Here is a 23,666-nt window from a genome sequence, read left to right on the forward strand (position 1 = left end):
CTATTTGCCCGCCTTACTGCAACTTGCTGCAGTGTTTGAAAGAGTAGTGGAGCGCATGGAGGTGGGGCCGGGGAAAGACCGGGCGGAGTGGTCCGGGGTGAGCGCGGAGGGGGCGGGGAGGCGGCGGTGGGCAGGGGGTTTCGTCCACCGAGGGGGCGGGATGCGGGAGACCGGGGTAGCCTGGCGCTTACACGTGTCACATGTGCTTTTTAAGACGGCCGGGAGCGCCTGCAAGCTGGATCTGGTGGAGGATGCTGCTGCGGCAGGTGCTTCGCAGAGGGCTCCAGTCGTTCTGCCACAGGCTGGGCTTGTGCGTGAGCCGGCACCCGGTCTTTTTCCTCACCGTGCCCGCCGTCCTGACCATCACCTTCGGCCTCAGCGCGCTCAACCACTTCCAGCCCGAGAGCGACCTGGAGCGCCTGGTCGCTCCCAGCCACAGCCTGGCCAAGATCGAGCGCAGCCTGGCCAGCAGCCTTTTCCCCCTGGACCAGTCCAAAAGCCAGCTCTATTCGGACTTACACACCCCTGGGAGGTATGGCAGGGTGATCCTCCTCTCCCCACCCGGGGACAATATTTTGCTCCATGCTGAGGGGATCCTGCAGACCCACCGAGCCGTGCTGGAAATGAAGGTGAACCACAAGGGCTATAATTATACTTTTTCCCATCTGTGTGTGTTGAGAAATCAGGATAAGAAATGCGTGCTGGATGATATTATTTCAGTGCTAGAGGATCTCAGGCAGGCTGCCGTCTCCAATAAGACAACAGCCAGGGTGCAAGTGAGGTATCCCAACACTAAATTAAAGGTATGCTCCTCCTGCATGCTTCTGCCAGTTAAAGAGGCAGCACTTCATTTCTTGCCCTAAACAAGCAAAGAAAATGCAGAGGTCTCACTCATCCTTAAGACTCAGAAGCTGACGCTTCTTTCATTTTGGGGGGGAAAGATGGGCAACTGAGTGAAGAAAACAGGCAATGAATGGTATGACTAGATATTAAGAATATTCAAAGTCAAACAAAACAAATGCCAAAAAATGAAAAAAAAAAGGAAAAAAAATTATTTCTGAGACCCTGCAATTACATCTTTGTTCAGGGTTAATAAATCAGTGAATGGAAGGGGGAGGGGGAATTCTGAACAATTTGGGGGATTTCTTTTCATTATGGGGCTCAATGTATTTCTTATTACTGATTACACATCCACCTGGCGCCATATCCACCTATTTGCATCTTCAGCCTGGCTTGATTTTGCCATGCAGGGAGTTTGTGTCTCAGTGCCCGGTGTGAGTCTGTCTGAGAGCAGTGGGTATGAATGCACTTGGGATTCCAGGAATTGTGTGTATGTGTGTTTGCATAGCAAAAGGAGCAGGTATTTTCTTTCTCTGTGTGAAAATGGGAATGTGCAGCTAACTGATGGACTAGTTCACTGAGCCCTGTTATCTTCTTCCCATGAAAATATCCAAACCAAGGCAAGATTATTATAATAGCAAAAGAAAAGAAAAAAAGTCCACAATCAGCAAAAATTGCAAAGGATGGTTATTTCAGCACTAAAAATATTGTGCTGTTTAAACGCTCAATTCAAGTTGGGTTGCTCCAATGAGATTTCTGAACTCATCCTACACTGTCAGGATTGAGCTGCTGCGGGCAATGAGGCATGCAGTCTCCAGGTGACTGAAGTTTCAGGGACAAATGACACTTCCAAAGAGTCACTGCACCATTTGTATGCTCGACCCTATGCCGGCTCAGAAGCTGCACAGCCAAGTATTCCCAAGACAGGTGTTTCCCCAGAAGAAGGAATTTTCTTTCTTCTAATGTGTGTGATGATGATGTGTGTGTGTTTCCATAGGGATGATGGAATAGGAGGAACCCCAGGTTCAATAAATGGATGGCCTACCTATAGGAAATCGCTAATATTTCTGTTTATCTGATATAGTCAGCATCTATGCACACAAAATAATTTTCTCATGATTTTTGAGATCAAAAGCCTCTTTTTCCTGAACTGAAGGAGGATTTAATGCACTTAGAAACTAGGGATTCCTCAGGAAACCTCATCACCTGCCTGCTTTTAGCATGCTGTCCTTATTTAAGTGCATCCGGAGGCTGACAGGGTTTCAGCTCCTCGTTTAGCTGAACAGCCCCTTGAGCTTTAGTGAAACCGGGCAGATGATTCATCAGCTTGAAATCTAGGTAAGGGCTTGTCTGCTTCACACTTATTGAAGGGAGTATGATGGATATATGTGGTTGGACAGCATGCTTTTCATTTTCTGAATCCTTTACATCAGCATTATTGCTTGCTAAACAAAAGGAGAGTGATCTTTCCAGCTATAGCCTTTTAACTGAGTTCTTTTCTATGCCAACGTCTAGTGTAAAGAAAGGTTTGAAACTTCAGTTAGTTTTCCCTATTGAGGCTTGTTTGCAGTTTATTGATATGCCTTCTTAGTTGGGTCCCTTATTTCCTTTATTCAGCAGTATTCTCTAGGTGTAAGAGCTTTGGTCAATCAGCCACTGTGGGTGGATATTTTGTTTATCTGATAATATCATTATGACATTTATAGTACAGACGCCTGAGGCCTTTAATTCACTTATTTAATAATTGTTAGTTGTGCTCCTACGATTTACCAGGTGGTCCTCTCAACACGTGAGATGGAGTTTGAGGCATAAAAGTCAGTGTTCTTACCCTCGTGGGGCTTAAAAGCAGTAGATGTCCGTGTTCCCACCCAGAGTTACCTGTAAGCAGGGACTCTGCAATTTTTGGGTCTATCATTAAGCCAACTCCATGCTAGGCCTATAAGAGGGGCTCCATCTAAACTTGTTGCCTGATTGGTTGGTTGATCTACGTCTTGGTAGAAGTCAGAAGATAATCATAAAGGAATGGAGTAATAGATTACGAAGGTCAATGTAGTAAAAGTAGAATTATCCACTAACCATAAAAATAACTGAATTATATATTGGTTCTATAAACTGTAAAGCCCTTATTCTGCTATATTCCAATGTCAATGTCTCCTCAAATGTGTTGGCTTGACTCTCGCTGCAGACATCAGTGGTGTCCTTAAGCTTTGTTTGGGTAAAGGAATCCTTTAAGAATCTTCTGAGAACAATGGGCCCTCTCAAGCATCCAGATGTAATCTCATACAAGCTAATGCAATAGAAAATATAATTTGTGGAGTACCGTGGATATTTAGAATCCTATCAAAGGGCCTCCGATGACTTTCAAGTTAAGAACTGCCTGGCACACAGCAAAGGGATATGGTCTTTTATTTCAATTGCATGTTATTTGGAAATAACTTTTTAAGTCATGTGTGGCAGTGATATTCAAAGACTGTCCCTATGATGCTGACACATGCTGAAGTTAGAGACTTTCTGGCCTATGAGGTTGGAGGGAAAATTTTTATATGTACATTTTGTGACCCTCTAATTCATTTGCTTTCTTCTCTCATATTTGGATCACCAATCTTTCCAACTCTGGACAATATGGAAAATTTTAATGCTGGAAGATGTTCTTGGTGGGCAGGGAACCAGAAGTTGAAGAAAAATGCCAAATAAATAGCAGTGGCTGGATAATATGACTAGGAATTGACATTTTCCTGACATGATATAGCTTAGAGGTAGTCTGAAGATGTCTAAACACTGATTGACAGAATGGAGTGGTCAAACACCTTAGTTATGACAATCATAAGGGCATCTTCCAAATATTATTAATACACCCAAGTAGTCCTGAACACAGAAGGGTTTAGGACTTCTGATAAACATGATTATCTTGACAAGGTGATCCAGACAAGCAGGGACACAGAAAGTTGCTAGTATAGAATTCTAAACAGAGGCTCAGATAAAGCTGGCATGAAAAAAGCACCAGTCAGCTTAGAATAATACTACAGAAGAAATGAAACATACACATTTTTTAAAGCTGTGTAGAAAAGAGGCCAAAATCTGAAATCCCTACACCTATATAATGTGAACTCCATCATTGTGCCTATCATTATAATCTTTATGTCGTTATATCTCTGATTAGGCGCAAAGGCCAAGTCTTATATTCCTTCTATACTATTCACATTCCTCCAGCCCAACCTTGTCTGGGACTATGTACATAGTAGTCACATTATTGATTAGTAGGTTGATTAATTTGTACATTTATGCTGTATTATCACAAAATCATCATCACTTTTCAAACTTCTGTGACACGCTTTTTTTTTAAAAGCCATTATCTACATTTTTCTGATTTCTATAAAGTATTTTTGACCCCAATAATTTGGGGGTCTTTTTTTTCAACTTTTAAAACATCCATTTTGAAAATTTCAGCTAAATACATACTTATTGTTGAAACTAGTCGCGTGATTAAAATGAGACTGGCACTCAGAGTCATTAAGCAAGGACTACTCTGGACTTCAAAATGTGTTTTCATTATAATTCAAGGGGCTCAGGTGTTGTAGGTAGTATTTTTCTGCCTCTTAGGTAGGCCATCATGACTACACTTTTCCATCTGGCTAGTTCCAAGAAAGGAAACAATTCCCATATGTCCCCTGTTCTTTATTTTGGCCACAGTGAAAAAAACAAATAAAGAAGAAACAGACAAATGTGCTGCATGGCAAATGGTGAGAAAGAAATGACACAGATTTGATTCCCCTGCAGCCTGTTCTTCCGATTAAGTTCCACTAATACCATACCTCTGGACACGTGTTTAAGTGGAGTGTATATCCTTCAATGTACCATATTTAGGAATAGGAACAAAGGAACACTTTCTGCTTTTTAACAAAACAGTGTTTCTTTGGGTACATGTGGAATACATCTTCCCGGTTGTGAAAAATGTTGCCATTATTTTTTTAGTTCCTATCTCAGTGGAAGGACAACTTAAGCCAACGTGGAAACGGAACACTAACAATATCTTTAGAGATTGCAAGAAAAATTATTCCATAGACTTCTTTCCCTAATTCATTCTAAAACCTCTTACGACATCCATGTCAGAATCTTCTCTGATTTAGGAAAAAAAATGGCTACCTTACTGAATGTTCAAGTTGTGTCCTAAGTGATGTCGGTGTTTTATATACAGTCTGTCATGTTTACAAGTCTGAGCCAGAGGGAGTCTTTATTTCCATTTTAGAGGTAAGGAGACTAAAGACCAGGAGATTAAGCGATGTTGAAGTCCCAAGGTAGGGCATTTTGAAGCTGGAACTTAAATCCAGATCTGTCTATACTGACCTTCATATTCTTTTTAAAAAAATATATTTTTATTGATTTCAGAGAGGACGGGAGAGGGAGAGAGAGAGATAGAGACATCAATGATGAGAGAGAATCATTGATTGGCTGCCTCTTGCACACCCACACTGGAGATTGAGCCCACAACCCAGGCATATGTCCTGACTGGGAATAGAACTGTGACCTCCTGGTTGATAGGTCAGCACTCAACCATTGAGCCATGCTGGCTGGCCCTGACCTTCATATTCTTAACCACAGTGCTATGTTAGATACTAGTACTTCCTGCATCATTCTCTGTAGCAACAGCTCTTTGTACTAAGGAAGAACCAGGGCTGTAAATCCCAAGCCATGTGAAATCCATGTTAAAAGATCACTAATGCTCTTTCACAGCAGCCCCCCTGCTCAGTCAGAAAGGCCAGCCCTGAGGAAGATGAAGTGAGGCTGATCTGCCCATAAGGGAGTAAAGCTTGCAGTTTGGGCAAACTCCTACTCTGTATTTACTGTGGAACCTGCCACAAGAGTTTAGCAAATTCTTCACTGGCCCATGATTTCACCTTTAATATAATTTCACATCAATTCAGAACAAATTCGAGTGAGGCTCTAGGATCATTCTTAAGTGGGAATCTGTGTAATGTGACCAAAGGTTCTGATTCATGGGCTTAGGTGCCAGATGGGCTTGAGTATTTCTACCTTAGATTGGCATCAGGAAAAAAGGATTGGTGAGATAGCATGGAATAATACAATAACACAATGAGGACTAAATTGAGAAATATTCAGGAGACCTAAGTTCTAACCCCAGGTCTTTAAAGAACAGTTGTTGCACAAGCCCCAATCTGGGCTTCAAGTTCCAGGATTTTTTCTGTAACAGTCCATCATGCAATGGTAAGTATCATCCTATCTAATAAAGAGGGAATATGCTAATTGACTATCACACCCTCACAAAGATGGTGGCACCCACAGACAATAAGGAGGGAATATGCTAATTGACTGTCACACCCTCACAAAGATGGTGGCACCCACAGACACAAGATGGTGGCGCCCAGTCCCCTCAGCCTCACTGGGGTGGCAGGCTGCGGGCCTGGCTGCTCCGTGCACCTGCCTTCAGAGTCCCCCAGTCCCCTCAGCCCCCCAGCCATCCAGGGCCAGCCTGAGGTGCAGGCAAGCCTCAGATGGCGGCTGCCCAGCCTCCCAGGGCCACCCAAGGCTCAGGTAACCAGGGCCAGCTGAGGCTTGCGCTGCAGGCAGTGGCAGCAGCAGAGGTGTGATGGGGGCATTGCCTTCCCCTGATTGCCTGGTCGCCTCCCACCCCTGAGGGCTCCTGGACTGTGAGAGGGGGCAGGCCAGGCTGAGAGAACCCCCTCCAGTGCATGAATTTCCATGCACCAGGCCTCTAGTTATAGTATATTTGGGGATATATTCTAAAATATTTTTCCTTTAGAGTGAAGATTTTTCTTGATTAGATTTGAACTATGCTGTTGAATGGGGTTACTTATATTGTCCTAACTAAATTGTTGCACATATATTTCCTAGTCATGGTACCGGGGTGAGTTTGTTTATGAAATTTTTCAGGGCACCAAAGTAGGCAAAAGACTTGCTTGGTATCGGGACTAGATCCTGCTCCTTGGTTTCAATAAAAACTTACTTTAAATGAAATTAAAAATAATTTTTGGAAGTATTTATGTTTCTTTCCATTTTTGAAATTCAAGAGTTAAGAGAGGGTTTTAAAAAAAGAACAAAAAATTATCTGCATTGTTCTCATTTCCTTACCATCAGCTGAGCTGATGGTGGTTTCCTCAGTGGCCAGTGACCACCAAGGACTTGGGAGTAGGGTGGGGAGAAGGCAGAGACATACAGCATGGTGGAAGTGTGGAAGGGACTAAGGCCAGTCCAACTCCCTCCCCCCACACCCTCCAAAAAGATAAGAAAACCACTCCTTTGCCTCTCCTGCTGTCTTAAGCAAGAATTAAAAGTGTATTTTTTTTCCTTTATCGGTTCTACTGTAAACATTATTTTAAATGAAACAAGCTGGGATGTGCTTTTCAAAATATACTGTTTGAAGAATATATATTTTTTTATTTTAACCCATTAGCTATTACACCATGATTGGACCACATTGCTTTTAATACAGTTTCAGAGGTGATCAGCATATGTTCACACCTATTCCAGATACGTCCAGACATTTCTACATACGCTTAATATCAACATTGTTAAAGCGGATGTCTGGAAATTCCAGGATTCTAGATTTGCATAAGACAGCTCTAGATGGACAGCAGGTCCATTTCTTCCCTAACTCAGCCCCCTCACCCCAGGGTGGAATCATGGGAGTGATTCATTTCTGTGATCTTTTCTGACCATGCGAGGTGGATAGAGTTACATTCATCACAGCCCTGGCAAAAGGAAACATTTAGGCAATACTTCCGACTTAAAAGCGTGCCAACTTGAATTGCGAGACAAAGCTAATGTGCCACAAAACTAATTTCGTTGTGTTCTCTAAGACCATGCTCCTCGTAGTGCTGTGTACGGACCAGCAGCCGCAGCACCCAGCAGCTTGTTAGAAATGAAACCTCCCCAGGTCTCGGCGCAGACCTATGGACCAGAAACTCATTTTAACAAGCTCCCAAGGAGTTTGAGAAGCGCAGGTCTAAAACAAAGGTTGACCTTGGTATTGCTCATTCATGGCTTGAGTTTTGTTTTGTCTTTTAAAAAAAGTAGATATTTTTAATGATTTCAGAGAGGAAGGGAGAGGGAAAGAGAGCTAGAAACTTCAATGCTGAGACAGAATCATTGATTGGCTGCCTCCTGCATGTTCCCAGCTGGGGATTGTGCCCCAAATCCAGGCATATGCCCTGACCTGGAATCGAACCATGACCTCCTGGTTCATAGGTTGATGCTCAACCACTGAGCCACACTGGCTGGGCCATGGCTTGAGTTTAAAGTAACAAAAACACCATAAGAAAGAAAAAAAATGAGTAATTGAGCTCATAGCCGTATCATTTAACTGCGTGGTAGAGATGTTGAAGAAACGCCTGGAGAATTATTAAGCAGCTGTTCCACAGTGAGAAATCTTCATCTCTATCATCTGTAACTGGGCCTGTCACCTGCTTAAACTTAACGCTGATTGCTGTTGTTCAATATTTCCCCAAAATGTTAAAATTAAATCTGTCTCTTTAAGAGAAAAATTAGCAGCATTTTTCTCAAGCCTCTTTGCAGTTATGTCACAATAGTAGCAACATTAAACCCGAATTAGACTAATTATGTTAATATTACGAGAACACAAGGTATGGGAACTATACATAGGAGCAAGAGTGTTTGGGGGGGATGGAACACGATTACAGTGGTGTGTCTTTTGAAAGGAACCTTGCAATCCATGCTTTCCTCAGACAGGATTGTTATGATTATTATGGTGAGCCATTCACTGAAATCAAAGTTATTCTCCGCCATTCAGGGGAATTCAGGGCCTCTGAAAGCTACCTGATGAGCAGCACTCAAAATGAATGGACTGTGTTTAGTTACGGGATTTGTGTTAGAACAGCCAGTGTTTTCCCTCCACAACTACCCTCCCGACATGGAGAGGCCACACCTGGGCCGCTCTCCCTTTGCAGTCCCAGAGGCAGAAGGCACAGCACAGGCGCTGGGTTTTGAAAAGCGGAAACATGTTTAAAGGGTCCTCATAGTTTCAGAAGGTCTGAACGCAGCTCCAGGTGTTCCTGGCAGATGGAGGCTTGGCGGGCTATTTAGGGTTCAGCCTCAAAGATTACGCTTCCCTTTGAATGTGCAGTCTGGTCTCTCACCTCACCAGGTCTCTTGATTACATGGAGGGAGGGAACGTTCAGTTCCGATTGTCACTGCAGGCTGATTGTCACTGCAGGTCATACTAATGTGGGCAAGACATTCATCTACACATCCGTTTGGGTAACTATTTTAAGTATCTGTTCCAGATTCAGCAAGGAACAAAGCAGATGTGGTGCTTGCCCTCCGGGAGCTGAAGTCTAGGGAAAAAGACAAAAATCTCATAGGTAGACCCATAACTACAGGTTATCATGGAGGAAAAGTACATGGTGCTGTGAGAGTAGGATATGAAGACTTGGGGGTGTTAGAAATCACTTTCCTGAGGAAGTGACTGTGAGCTGAGACCTGAAGGGAGTTCACATTCCTCAAGAGTGGGTTAGATGGTAGAAGCAAGACTACAATGGGGAGGACATGGTCGCTTAAATGCATGGAACGAAAGCCACTGTGGATGGATGTTAAAGAGTGATGATGGTGAGGGTGCCAAGGGCTATGGTAAGATTCTCTTGCCAGGTTGTGTAACACAAGTTAGAAGAGAGTCTATGAACCTAGATTTCCTAGGTTTATATCTTTCTCCACTGCATTAGCTCTATGACTTTGCACAGTATTTTAACTTTGTAATTTAGTTCCTTCATCATAGCCCCTACCTCTCAGCATTGAGTGGATTAGTGAGCTCGTGATACCGAAACAGTGCTTCTCGAAGTCTGTGTCAGCCGGTGATTCTGAGGCCCCTGGTCCATGAGCCATCCTCTGAGTAAGAAGGGTACATAGCACTTAGAACAGCACCTGGTTCATTGTACATTCTTACATGCTAGTGGTTTCACTCATTAAGCACTGACACTGTGCCCTTATTCGGAATTGATTAATTGACTTTCTTGTGAACCTCATAATTATATGAAGAACCCTTTTTTTCTTCAACCCTCAGAGTTGAAAATCTATGATGTGGTAGTTATTGCTATTTTCTTAGTAAGTGCAACATGAGGGACATAGAGCTCTCTTCTTTTGCACTGAAAAGCTTGAGCTTCCTCCAGGGTTCCCGTTATATGAGTGTGAGGTCTGTTTGCTAAGGACAGTAAAATGCAGATAAGGCAAGTATGGGACTTAGTTTCGATGGTTACTGGATTTGGAAGTGTCACAGAGGGTGCATTTTTGTGGTAGTCTCAACAGAGCTAGTCTGGACCACTTTCTCCTCTCGGCTTCTGTGACATTTGGTTTTCCTTGTATGTCTCTGATTGTGGCTCACTGCCCTTGTTATTCTCCTATTTATAATTATTCCCATGAAACAGTCTTTTTCATTGTCTGTTCTCTCAAAATTATCATTCAAGCCAAATATCTATTTTCTTCCATGTCTAAAACACATTATGGTTTTAATAGTTTCAAGTGATTATTTGCGAGTAAAATGAAAATTGAATGAATGAATGGGAAAATTTATCCGAAGAGTACACTGGATCAAGATGCCATTTAACAGAAATGTCTTTGGTTTTATATCTTATCTATGAGAAGATGAAAAATATTTATATACCACAACAATTTAATGGCATCTCTATTCTGTCATATTCTCAGGCTCAGAATCTGTTACCTATGATTATCTTCTCCTTTCTTTCCAGCCCAGCCAATATATATATATACACAAGGTATATCTAATTAACTACCAGGCCCTGATCACTCTGCAGCAGACCTTCTCAAAGTGGAGTCCTTGTACCAACAGCATCCCCATCACCTGGGAACTTGATAGACATGTAAATTATCAGAGCTCATTCCAGATTTGTTGAATCTCTGGGGGTGGGGTCCAACAAGCCCTCTAGACTATTCTGATTCCTGCTGGAGTGTGAGAACCACAGTTCTATAGTTTTAGTGCTCCATCGTGGCTGAGGTCAAAGGGAGCTTTGAGAAGACTGATGTCATGAGTCTCATCTCCAGAGATTCTGATTTAATTAGTCTAGCAGTGGCATAGACATGGGGAATTTTTAAACCTCCTCTTTTGATTATAATGGGTTACCGAGGTCTCCTTTTCAAATTTATCTTCCTTTAAGCCTTCATTACCTGTTTTATTTATGTGATGATCTAACCTCTCTCACATAACTTCTCACAGTGGGAACCTAGCCTACATAACAGGATCCTCTGCATTTCTTGGTTATATTTTCCACTAACCAAATCTTGCAAGGGCTTCCCATTGCCTGGAGAAAAAATTACACACTTTTGACCTTGACCACTGAGTACTTTCCTTGGCCAGGCCCTCAATTTTATTTGTAGTTTCAGGTTGCAATACACCACCTGCTGCAACCAAACCCCAAAATAAAGTCACCCTGAACTTTCTTTTTTCCTCATCTCCATTTACACTTTTCATTTGGCTTGGAATCTCTTTTACACTCTCAAATTCACACACATCTCTTAAAAGCTGAGGCCCCAAAGCCACTTCATGTTTCCACGAAGCTTTTGTAAGTGCTTCCTAAGAAAGAAAACATTTCCACACATGTTGGAGGTGCTTTGAAGGCAGTTCCCCTAATCACAGTATTATTTGTATTTTGGATTTGTCACAAGTCTTTGCTGAGATTTAACTGCATTTGCCTAAGAAACCAATAGGCTGGTAGCCAATAGCTTTGCCTGGTGGATGCTAACCAATAAGGAGGAGGTCTGTAGGGCAAGCCTTTGGGGAAGTTGCAGGGGAACAGGAAGAAAGCCCGTCCCAGTCTCAGTGGGACATTCTCAGGCTGAGCCTGAACCAGAATCAGAGATGGCCACAGAAAGATATTAAAACTATTTTCATGAGTGGTCCTGAGATACCTGAGGCACAAGCAACATAACTTTGTGCTTAGAGACAAAGAGCCAGCAGGAGGTGGACAGGTGAGGCTGCAGGGAACATAACATGGCTTGGGCATTTGGTAGGGCTGACAGATGTAGCAAATAAAAATACAAGACACCTACTTAAATTTGAATTTTGGATAAGCAAAGAATACTTTTTTAGTACAAGTATGCCCTATGTATTGCATTATTTACCTAAAAGGTAGATTTAATTTGGTGTCCCATATTTTATCAGGCAGCTGAGCACTCTGGGAGTTCACAGAATCACATCTGACGACCCCAGCAGACTTCAAAGCATCATAGGGATCCACTCCAGTTGTTACTCACAGTAATGGTCATCGGTCAGGGGGCTGAAGGAAGACCATGAAAGCTCCAGTTGGGAAATAGTAAGGATATTCTAAGGACTCCCCCAAATGTGTGGGTGAGAGTTTGCAGGGGCCAGAGTTCCTGTCTTATTCAAGTGGGGATGCAAGCAAGTGAAATTGAAGTTCCTTTTAATGTGTCCTCATGTCTATGCTCTGGCCTTAGGAAGCCCGGGGTACATTATGGTTTTAATTGTTTCAAGTGATTATTTGCGAGTAAAATGAAAATTGAATGAATGAATGGGAAAATTTATCCGAAGAGTACACTGGATCAAGATGCCATTTAACAGAAATGTCTTTGGTTTTATATCTTATCTATGAGAAGATGAAAAATATTTATATACCACAACAATTTAATTAAATAAATTAAGTTGTAGAAAAAAATAAGTCCTGGGGAATATAATGTACAACATGGTCATTATAGTTAACAACACTGTATTATATATTTTAAAGTTGTTAAGAGAGAGGTATTAACTAAACTTAGTGTGGTGATCATTTCATAGTATATACATGCATCAAATAATTAGGTAGCACACCTAAAACAATTTTATTTCAATTTGAAAAATTTTAAAAGAAACTGTCCATATTAGGCAGAACTATATCTATATTAAAACAGCCATTTATTATAAATTAATTAATTTAGGTCAACACTGTGTGTCTAGAAGTTTTTTCTTGTATAAGAAAGGATCTATCAGTATTCAGATTTAATAATCATTAGATTGTGGAGAGGGTAGTTTATTTAACTGACCATTGGAATAAGGTAGGATTGAGAATTTCATAAGCAAAACTGAGAGAGGTCATGAAATGTAAAGGAAATTATTTTACTATTTTCATTGAAAATAGATTGAAATTAATTTCTTAAAACACAGAGAATTGTATAAAGAACAAGAGAACTCCTGCTCCCCATTTAAAAAGGAAAGAAGGAGAAAAGGAAGGAAGGAAGGAAGGAAGGAAAGAAGGGAGGGAGGGAGGGAGGGAGGGAGGGAGGAAGATGATGGGTGTAAATTAGTGGAAATTTTTAGGCTGCAATAGTAGCCAGCTGAAATCTGAACCCACAGTTGTCTACAGGCTCGGTTCCCCTTCCCATGAATGAAATGTTGCATTGAAACAAAGATGCAGCATGCCAGCAAATATTTGTACAACAGCACCAATAAAAGAGACGTGCTATTGAGAACTCATCTTCTATTTCTTCAAGATTACTAAGTTTTAAGGGTGTGGATCATATCTTGGTCACATTTCAAGCTTAAAAGAAATGTGGGAAAAGTCAAGCCTGTCATTTCTCCCTTCCCAGGAATGAGCCCTTCCCAGGCTCCTGCACAAGCCAATTGGGGGGGATGATCTGTGTGAGGCCCATTCCTGGGTGGGTGAGGCAGAGCCTGGGCAAGGCAGCATGAGGACAGCAATAGTGGGGCGCCAGTGAGTGTCCCAGGAGACAGACATGCACCCTGCTAGAGCTCCCAGGGCTGGGAGGGGTGTGAGAAGCTCAGGGTCTGAACTAGTTTATGACCCCTTTTCATAGGTAGAGCATGTGTCTCTAAGGGAATAGCACATAAAACTGGCATCAGCAACTTGACTTTTATTTTCATTTCATTTTTTTTCAACCATCTTTCCCTTGGGGATTATTTTTTAAGGAATTGGGTTTTTTCTAGACTGAAAAACTTGTGACTTTTTTTTTTTAAACTAACCACATCTTATCAGCATGTCTCTCACTAAACAGTATTCAAGTTTATAATTTAGTTGACGTATCTCAAAAATTGTTTATAAACTGATGTGATTCTACTTGTCTTCTTCCTGTTGGAAAAATATTTTGATAATTGACAACTAAATTGACAAGAGATCCTCACTTCTCATCTTTCCCTCAATTCAGTCTCCTGAAACCTTATTGATGTTAAAATTATAAGCATTGACAAGCTGGCTCATTTAGTCTAAAGCAATAAATGTTTTTATTGTGGTGGGGGGTTTAATTTCTTAATGGATTAAGATAGAGGAACTGCTTATTGATTGAGTTTCTCTTTTAAAATTTGTAAATAATGGCCCTGGCCAGTAGCTCAGTTGGTGAGAGCATTGGCCCAATTCGCCAAGGTTGCAGGGTTTGATCCCCAGTCAGGGCACATACAAGAAGCAACTAACTAATGAATGCATAAATAAGTGGAACAACAAATCGATGTGCATCTCTCTCTCTCTCTCTCCCTCTCCCTCTCTCTCTCTAAAATCAATCAAGAAAATAATAAAGTAAATTTTGTAAATAGTGAAGAAGAGAGTACTAAAAAGGAAAACAGACAAACCTATGTTTGAATTTAATTTCTTCATTTACTAACTGCAGGACCTTAGACATGTTACTTAATGCCTTTGTCCCTGCTTTTTATATGTTAAGAAATGCTATTATTAATATCCATTCTGCTGATTTTTAAAATTTCTGGCACTTTGTAGTTTCTTAATAAATTGTAGCTATTCTTACATAAACCCAGCATCATAACAACACCAAGGAATGATTAGAATGTCAAGTGAAAAAATCACTTACAATCCCACCACTGATTCTATAAACAATTTGTTTTCATCTTTCACTATAAAATACAGTGTATGCCTTTTTTTGATACTGTTTGTTTTCACTTTTTCATAAGCATTTCCAAAATTATTTTATTCCTTGCTCAAAATTCTGGCAAGTGACTCTGGCAGAATTTACTTCACTGTTTATCTTTGGAGTATTTCTGGGGCGGTGTTTTTGAACAATCTTTAACAGGCATAAGGAAGAAAGCAAAATATTCTGGCTTGTCAACAGAAGCGGTAGGAAAAGAGCATTTCTTTGTGTGATTTAAAATGCCACTTTGGTAAGTATGTGCCCTTATGAAAGCAAGATACAAATATAGGTCAACAAGTTCCAGGGGAGTAGGTGCCCCCAGAAAGGGCTTGGGTAAAAATTAGAAAGACCTGATTTATTTATAGACCCACTCCTACATGCTCTAAATTGCTGTGTGAAGGACCACATCCAAGATTAAGCCTCTAAGAGTACCTTGTGGCTTATCCTACTGCACAGTAATTTTTCCCTCTTTCCACTTGCTATAGCTCAGTGATTCTCATAAGAAACACTTCAGGAACTTTCCAATTATATGATGCCTGGGGCCCCTCCACAGACCAAGTGACCCATACTCTGTGGGGAAAGGACCCGAGAAGTGGCATTTCTGAAGCTTCTCATACGATTCCAGTGGACATCCTGATTGAGAAACACTGAAAGCGATCCCCCATCTTACCCACCCACTTTGCAGGTGTGTAGGTTGAGAGGATAGCGAACAATCTGCTTTCCCTGAGCCTCAGCTTCAGGCTTAGTCTGGGGTCTCAAAGGGGAGAGCATTTGCCCTGACCACAATCAGCATCACCCCACCAGGTAAACTGCCTCCAGGGGAACTCTGTGACTAAAATCAACAGCTTCATCGTCTTCTGTAATTCCCTAATCGGGGACTGACTGGCCAGAAATATGATATCTTAATCAATTTGCTGTGCTTCAAAGATGTCCTAGATTTCTAGTCATTGGGAAGATATATCCCTTGACACTTTAACAGGCATCATTGCTTAATACATTTCTGCAAGGAGATTAATAAAGGAAACCTTAGGCCCATAGTAAATATTTATTATTATGGTGATAGAGCCAAAGGTAATAAATCTTGGTAACTCCAAGAAGTATAACACTAGGACTTGAAATAGACTCAATTTTTATTAAGCTGTTATTAAGTCCTCGATTTCCATCAGGATCACCTAAATTCTTTCATATACTGAGGTGGTCAGTGTTTGCTAATTTGTAACCAGTTTGTTAATGCTAACCTTAGTTAGCCCATCCTTTTTTTTAAAGCCTTACCTAAGGATATTTTTCCTATTGATTTTTAGAGAGAGTGGAAGGGAAGGGGAGAGACAGAGGGAAACATCGATGTGAGAGAGACACATTGATTGGTTGCCTTCCACATGCGCCCCAATAGGGGCTGGGAATGGAGCCTGCAACCGAGGTATGTGCCCTTGACTGTAATCAAACCCATGACCATTCAGGCCATGGGCCCATGCTCTAACCACTGAGAACAACTGGCAAGGGCTGTTAGCCCATCCTTTTAATAAGCACATAGGGGATAAGGAAATATGTGCTGAATAAATGGCTTTTAAATTGTCACATTTTGAGTATTAAAAGTGTGGCATTAAAGAATTCAAAAATACTCCCAGCCTTAGCTTAGGCAAAATTCACTCACTGTATAGCCAACTCCTACGTCGTCTATCTTTTCACCTGTGAAAATAATATTAGCTTCCTTTTTAGGCATATGAGTTCTGGGAAGGTTAAGTACTAATTTTGGCAAGCTTGTGACTTCTAACTCATTCATATAGGAATCCTGGCTTCCCCAGATCAGTGTGGCAAGTCAATCCATATTAAAACAGTATTAACACAATGTCTAATTAAAGGAAAAGTATGTTCATTAAAGTGCAATAAATATTTAAAGTAATTTCAGCTACATAGGAGCTATAACAATCTAAATGCCCTTCTTGGGTCAGTAGAAAGCTTTTCCATTAGCATCCCAGTGGGTTCACAAATCTTATACTCACTCTCTTATTTTGAAATGGCAATTATAAATCACGGATACAGTGAGGTGAAAGGATGTGCCCCTAGTCAATGTGAATGATGTGATGTGCACCACTGGCCGCTGGTAACTGGAAATCATGCTTTACACAGAGAAAGCCACTTATTTGTTTCCCCAGTACCACCTTTATATTAAATACCTTATTTCTGGCAAAAATTAAAAGCATTTTACAAAGTTGAATCCATACTCGCCTTCTGTTTTGCAGAGCCACACAAAATAGGGAAATGGTTCCTCTTTTATTTACATTTAAAAAAACCTATTAAGTAATTGTGACATACCTTAAATGAGTTTGACATAAACATCATATTATGTGCATATATTTTCACAAGGCGTCAACGAGACAGATTTGGGAAGGTTATCTGATCTACACACTTCAGAAAGCCCTGTTATATATAAATTGCTTCCATACCTACTCACTGGTGTCTCTCTAGAAGAAAATGATTCTTTAAATCTTTCTAAAACTGCTATTCGATTTGTTCTTTCTTCGGTAAAGGGGAACCCTGGTCATTACTGTCATTTTTGAACCATCCTCTACCTGTGACTTTGGAGATGGTCATTATGTTCCCGTGGCTTTCTCCTCTCTGGCTGCATACTCTGTCACACACAGGCCTTCTTGGTTTTAGCCAACATTAAAGGTTGGGAAATTGATATGTCTCCTGAATCTTAAACACATATGTTCTGTTCTTTATAAAGATATACAGGTATCTTCCCTGCTCCAAACCTCCCCTTCCGGGTGTTTGCCTTATCTCAAGTGAATAGCTTTTCTCAATAGAGATGGGTTCCATGCTTACATTGTTTCAGACCACGGGCTAGGCACTGGAGTTACAGAGATAAGTCACAGACCGTCTTTTTCAGCCTACAGTCTAGTGAGGAAGACAAGGAAGTGAAAAATTAATACAGCATGTGGACTTGAATCTTAAAATCTCCAACTCTTAATAACCCAGAGTTGGTGCTACATCAAATCCAGCCTCCTTGGGGGCTCTATCATAAAAACCATCACTCTTTACTGGTGGGAGAAGTCTTTCAGAGACATTGATTTTAATCGGTAATAAATGTTTTCTTTTTCCAAAATACACTCATTAAAATTGAGGTCAGTGGAGAGCTGCTCTCCATAAGCAGAGAAATATTTTGCTATGATCAATTACTGTGAAGGTTATGAAGTCAGCATAAAATCCCAATAATGCTATAGACTTAAAAAATGAACACAAAGCAAGAAAATTTTATGGTTATGGACCAAGAAATATCAAGATGAAAAAACACGAGGGTTATAAATTATCCATAAGACCTGGCTAGAAAATTGTTGGATAGTGGAACTTTCCATGACCCCAAATCATCCTACCCTCAGGTCTTTTCTCCCTAGTGTGTAGTAACTGTTAGGATAATTGTGGGATTACCAGCAAAAATGAGGCATATATACAATTATAAAGCATATTTTATAAATTATGAAGCAACCACAGCTATGAGTCTGAACATTTTTAATAAGGACAAATAATAAAGAGTTATTTCCTACTTTTGTTTACAGCAATGTCTAGTTTCATAAACTCTGATTTAGTGCCCACTTGGGTGATAGATCAGCATTTTTATTCCCATTAAACAAATTAGTTTATATCTTTAACAACAGTTCACAATAAGTCTATTCTAGAACTGGATATGTAATTACATTATAATCAACAAAACATATCTCATATCTTTACCGATAGAATGGATGTTTGATGTATGCTTCTGGGCATTAATGTTTATGTAGAAATTGTAGGACTCTAAGTCTCTGTGTTAAGAAACATAAAATGGAAATATCCCTTTTTCTTTTTTTTCCATAAGGATTATCTATACCAGCAAAGTGAAGCGCAGCATTGAATAATTGCCCAGTGTCTTCAATCATCACAAATAGAAAATCTAGTTATTGTTATCTGTCTTATGGCAACACTTTTATTTTGCTTTTCTTATCTCAGTAATTGTTTCAGTTCTCTTGTTGTTGTTTTCTTTGTTGTTGTTATATGTTTTAATTTAGACATTGTACGACAGCAAGTTAGGAAGTCTCTTTCTTCTAATTTTTTAGAGGCAAGGACAGGCGATTGTGTGCCAGATGTGGGTCCACGGGAGAAGTTCTACCACAGATGGGGATGTGCACTGACACACACTGAGTATTCTGTGTTATTTGGAGCAGGCACTGTTCCAATAAGATACAGGAACTCATCTGGTCCTCACCAGTAAGCCAGTGAGCACTACCTTATATTAGCTTCATTTTTACAGTGAGGAATCTGAGGCACCGATGGTTAAGCAACTTGTCAAAGCCCACTTAGACTGGAGTGAAGCCAGTATTCTTACTGAAGCACCTATATGTAACTGCTGAACCATGGACCACACATGGACCACGTAGGTCATTTGATCTTTAGTTTAGTTGTATGTAATATTTCCAAAGTTATTCCTGATTGTTTCAAGATTAAAAGTGGAAAAGGATTCGCTGTATCATCAAAGTCACCCTTACCTAGGACTAATAAAAGTATATTCCCTGTAGCATCTTTTTCCAAAGCAATTTAGGCAGTTTTATTAAGTACAATTTATGTGCACCTCATTTAATTGATTGAATTTCTGCCTCTTTTCTTGGAATACTCCTCTCATGCCTAATAAACCTAACTAATATAACAGCACTTCTCTATTATAAAACTATTTCTCCTTATTATGGCATTCTATTATTACTTTTTCTATTAACAACATAGAATGACCCTAAATCATTCTTCTTTTTCTAATAAGTCATGCTGATACCTGGTTCTTATGAAGGCCAGAAATCAAAGTCCTCATCCTGGCTTTGTAGAATAAGAACCACTGTAAATAGAAACATATTTGATGTAATTTTAAGATGACCTCTCCCTGCCCCAAATTTAGACTGGGGAAAACTGGCAGCCAAAGGCCTTCTAATTTTATTTAATAACCACCAGTCCGAGGGTTCCCAGAATGTATGAAGATGATGAATAAACATTTATAGTTTCCACTATGTGCAAGATAATAATTGAGTTTCTCTGAAGCAGCATGAAATACTATGGCTACCAGCAAGGAATTTACAACTCAGTTGACATGCCACATATATACAGTGAGCATATAAGGCAGTGAGATCCCAGTAAGGGATGCAAACTCTACTTTCGGTGGAAAGGATTTGGGGATGAAGTAGGGTTTGACATAGTTCTAAAAACAAGTGTTGCAATCCATTGGGAAAGTCCGGGGACAACACCTGAGACAAAAGAACAACCAGTCTTTAGAGTCTGCCCACTTGGGTGGTAAATCAGCGTTTTTATTCTCATTGAACACACGTGGAGAACTATTTTATTTCCTAAAACTGGCCCAGGTAGGCTAATTAGAGTAATAGAAAGCCCTCTTAAGAGAGTTAATTATAAGCCCCCCCCTCCCCCGCCCCAGTATGCCAACATTGAAGAGAATTCAAAGTATTTGTAAATTCTCTAGGTCAGGTTTCTTAATCTTAGCACTATTGACATCTTGGGCCTGATAAGTTTCTCTTGCAAGGAGCTGTCCTGTGCACTGTAGGATGTTTAGCAGCATCCTGCTCTCTAAGGACACTCATCTTTGTACCTAACCTAAATCCCTCAGATTGCATGCCGTAGCCCCCTTTTGTGTGGCCTCGGGGTGTGTGCTATTCATGTTGGGAGTACTCAGACCATTTGGCAGGACATCGGGCCACAATCCCTGGAGAATTTCCAGGATGCACAGCAAAAGCCACTAAGAAATGCTCACTAGTATCTCTCCTCCACTGGGGAAAAACTCTCTAGTCTTGTTCACTTGTCAAAATCGTAGTCCTTTGTAGATGAGAAACCTATTTCAATTGTAAATCCCGTTGGTAGGGAAAGCTCAGTGTTTAGGAGAGAGCACAGCTGGTGCTTCCTGGATGTTAAATAATTTATCTTCCTCATTTTGGAGTGTCACAGACAACCGAGCTGAGATGCTAAATCCTGAAGGTAGCATTGCTAAAACTAGTCCCTGGCACTAAGGAGGGAAAGGGCCTACTAAATCACAGGAGCTACCCTGCATAGATTTAGGGGAAGCTGTGGAGAGAATACTGTCAGTTAACTTGATCATTTGCCATCTTGGTAACATGGGGAAGGTAGGTTGCCCTCAGAGAATGTTATGAAACTATGTTAAGCACAATCAGCCTTTCTACACGTTATATATTACATGCCTATGTCACTCATACATATAGTTCCATTTTTCATGTGAAATGCTTTGACCTTTCTGAAAAATACTTTTCCCAGAGTTAGAAGATAGTCATGGAACTGGGGAACCACCTTCTCAATTGCAGTTCATAGAAAGTAGATGACATTTGGGCAACTGCTTGATGATAAATATTTCTCATGGATGGCTATATTTTCACACTTGTAATTTTTTTTAAAGATTTGTTTTAGAGAGAGAAGAAGGAGAGGAGGAGAGGGAGAGATACAATGATGTGAGAGCGAAACATTGATCATCTGCCTCCTCCACTGGGGATCAAGCCCACAACCTGGGCATGTGCCCTGAGAGGGAATCGAACTGGCCACCTTTCAGGGCATGGGATGACATCCAACCAACTGAGCCACACGGGCCAAGACTACACTTGCCAATTTATTGTATAATCAATTTTAGTCCAAATTGTCCTAGTGCCTGTCTCAAGCTCATCTTGGATTTTCACATGACCGTTGAAGCTGCAGTAAATCCTCAGGAATGCACAGCTCCTACAGCAGGGCTCCCAGGTAGTTCATTAACACTCTTTCAGGTAGCAATCATCTTAGACCTTTTATTTCTGTGCCCCGAGAGAAGTAACTTTCTTACCAGAATGCCAATTTTTTTATCTTAACGAGACAATATCTTTTTTCATATATGACAGGGTCCAAATGCATGCTCCTACACTGCATGCTCAGTTCCACAAAATTTCATTGATTGTGGGGTTCTAATGAGAATTTATAATGCTCATGGATTGCAGAGAGCTTTATGTTTTAATCTGTGCTGCTAGAGTGGTTGACTCTATGTGATATAAAAATTCAAAACTACCAAACTTCAAATTTTTCCATGAGTCAGGCTCTGCTGTTTTGAGTTTAGCTCCACCGAGAGTAATTGTAGACAGAGGTAAAACGAATGGAGAAGCCTGCATGCAGCCATTGCAATTATCAGACGATACACATTTCTAAATGATAATTTGGTTCTTTTCCCAGGGGGTTTTCTCAGGGTACATAAAAAGAAAAATATTGAATTCCCCATGAAAACTGGCCTGCTGTGATTTGTCATGGGCCTGTTCTATTGAAAAAGATGCAGTCATTAGAACAAGAAAGAAGGGAAGAACAGGCGAGTTCTAATAAATAAAATCTCATTTGGGGTTCATTTATTAAAGTCTTTCCTCATCTCATAAGAACAAAGAAGAAAACCATCCTGGTGATCAGGCCTTTGAGTCAGGCAACCCAATATTCATGCTCTGACAATGAGTCCAAGAATTCCAACCAATATTCAGCTTATGACATTGGTGCCAGGGGAGGTATTTAGAGCATCCACACATTTTCCCCCTTCATGACATTTTCTTTGGAAGTTACCAATGTAGCCTGAGCTATTGTAGTTTCTTAATAACCTCTTACATTAATACCCCAAAGAGGGACATTTAATTCAAGCCAGTCTCCATTTTATTATGTTCCAAAGATGTCTTCCTTGGGAAACCTCAATTTGAAAATTGACAAGTTGTATCATAAATTGGATGTTATGCTGCATAAGATGTGTATTATTAAATGAGGTGTAGGAGCTTTAAAAGTCAGAACAATTGAGAAAGCTTTTGCAATATAATATCAGGAAGTTTTGGAAGCGTACAATGGAAGGAAAATAGAAATTACTGGAGTTCACAATGAGGCTTCCTACAGATAATATAGTTAACACAAACTACTAGCTTATAATAGTAAAAGGCAGACAAAAATCAGCCTATCCTATCAATTAAATGTATACTTGCTTAATTTAAAAATGAAATCATGGTGCTGGGAATATCACAGACACTTTTAAATCTGTCTGAATTCCATTCAGAAGAGACTGGGAGAGTTCATTCAAAATGCTTTGTAGAACTGGGGCTTCCTAACAGAGCTACTTGCATCCTGAATTATTTTATTTCTAGAAAGGAACAACTCCAATAAGAATGAGATAAACACATTTAAACATAGGCATGTATCTGAGAATCAACAATATGGGATGAGAATGCTTTAATCATGAGGGAAGACATTTGGAAACTAAAGTAAACTGGTGTTGAGATGGCAAGTTTTAGAGTTATTTTCTCATTTATTCTCCCAAAATAACATATTTATTTGTTCGCTGGTATTATTTAATTTGTCAGTGTGCGTATTCCCTTTCTAATTTTTCATTTTCTCTGAATATCTGAATGAGTTGCTCAAACAAATTGTGAAATGGTCAGACTAGCTCAGTCACAGCTAAACCAAGACATAGCAACTGCTAAGGAGATAGCTAACATTTTTACATAGACGTTAAACCCCTTGTCTAAAATTTGTTTAGCTATTTACTCATTAAACATACGGTACATTTTTAGTGAGACTCTCCTACATGGTAGAATGTGTGCAGGGCGCTGGAGAAACAAAGAGGCAATAAACCCAACCCCTGCCCTCAGAGCTGCAGAGATCAGGGGGCAAAAACCCCATCTCTGCAGTCAGCCTGATCTATGATTGCATCCTGACCTTGTCAGGAGCTGTGCCATATTGGATAAATGACTAGTTCCTTAAGCCTTGGCTTCTTCAATTTAAAATGGGATAATGATGAAAACCATCTTTTAGGTCATTGGAAGGATTGAAATGAGAAGCATTTTTCAGTGACTATTTCAAAATAAGTGATGAGTAGATGTTAGTGTTTATACTCTAAAGGGTAGAAATACATTAAAAAAATAAACACAAAAATTAAATTG

The 23,666-nt window shown here is 40.3% G+C and overlaps 1 protein-coding gene across 1 annotated transcript in view; it reads left to right on the top strand.

The window, feature by feature from the left end:
- The first annotated feature begins 200 nt into the window (after positions 1 to 200).
- PTCHD4 (patched domain containing 4) overlaps positions 201 to 23,666 on the top strand; it is a 170,946-nt gene continuing 147,480 nt past the window's right edge. Inside the window, exon 1 of the mRNA XM_008153206.3 lies at positions 201 to 629. Coding sequence (XP_008151428.2) covers positions 201 to 629 — 429 coding nt within the window. The remainder of the gene's footprint in view (positions 630 to 23,666) is intronic.

This window comes from Eptesicus fuscus, chromosome 10 (assembly GCF_027574615.1).
Source record: "Eptesicus fuscus isolate TK198812 chromosome 10, DD_ASM_mEF_20220401, whole genome shotgun sequence".
Classification (NCBI taxonomy): Eukaryota; Metazoa; Chordata; class Mammalia; order Chiroptera; family Vespertilionidae; genus Eptesicus; species Eptesicus fuscus.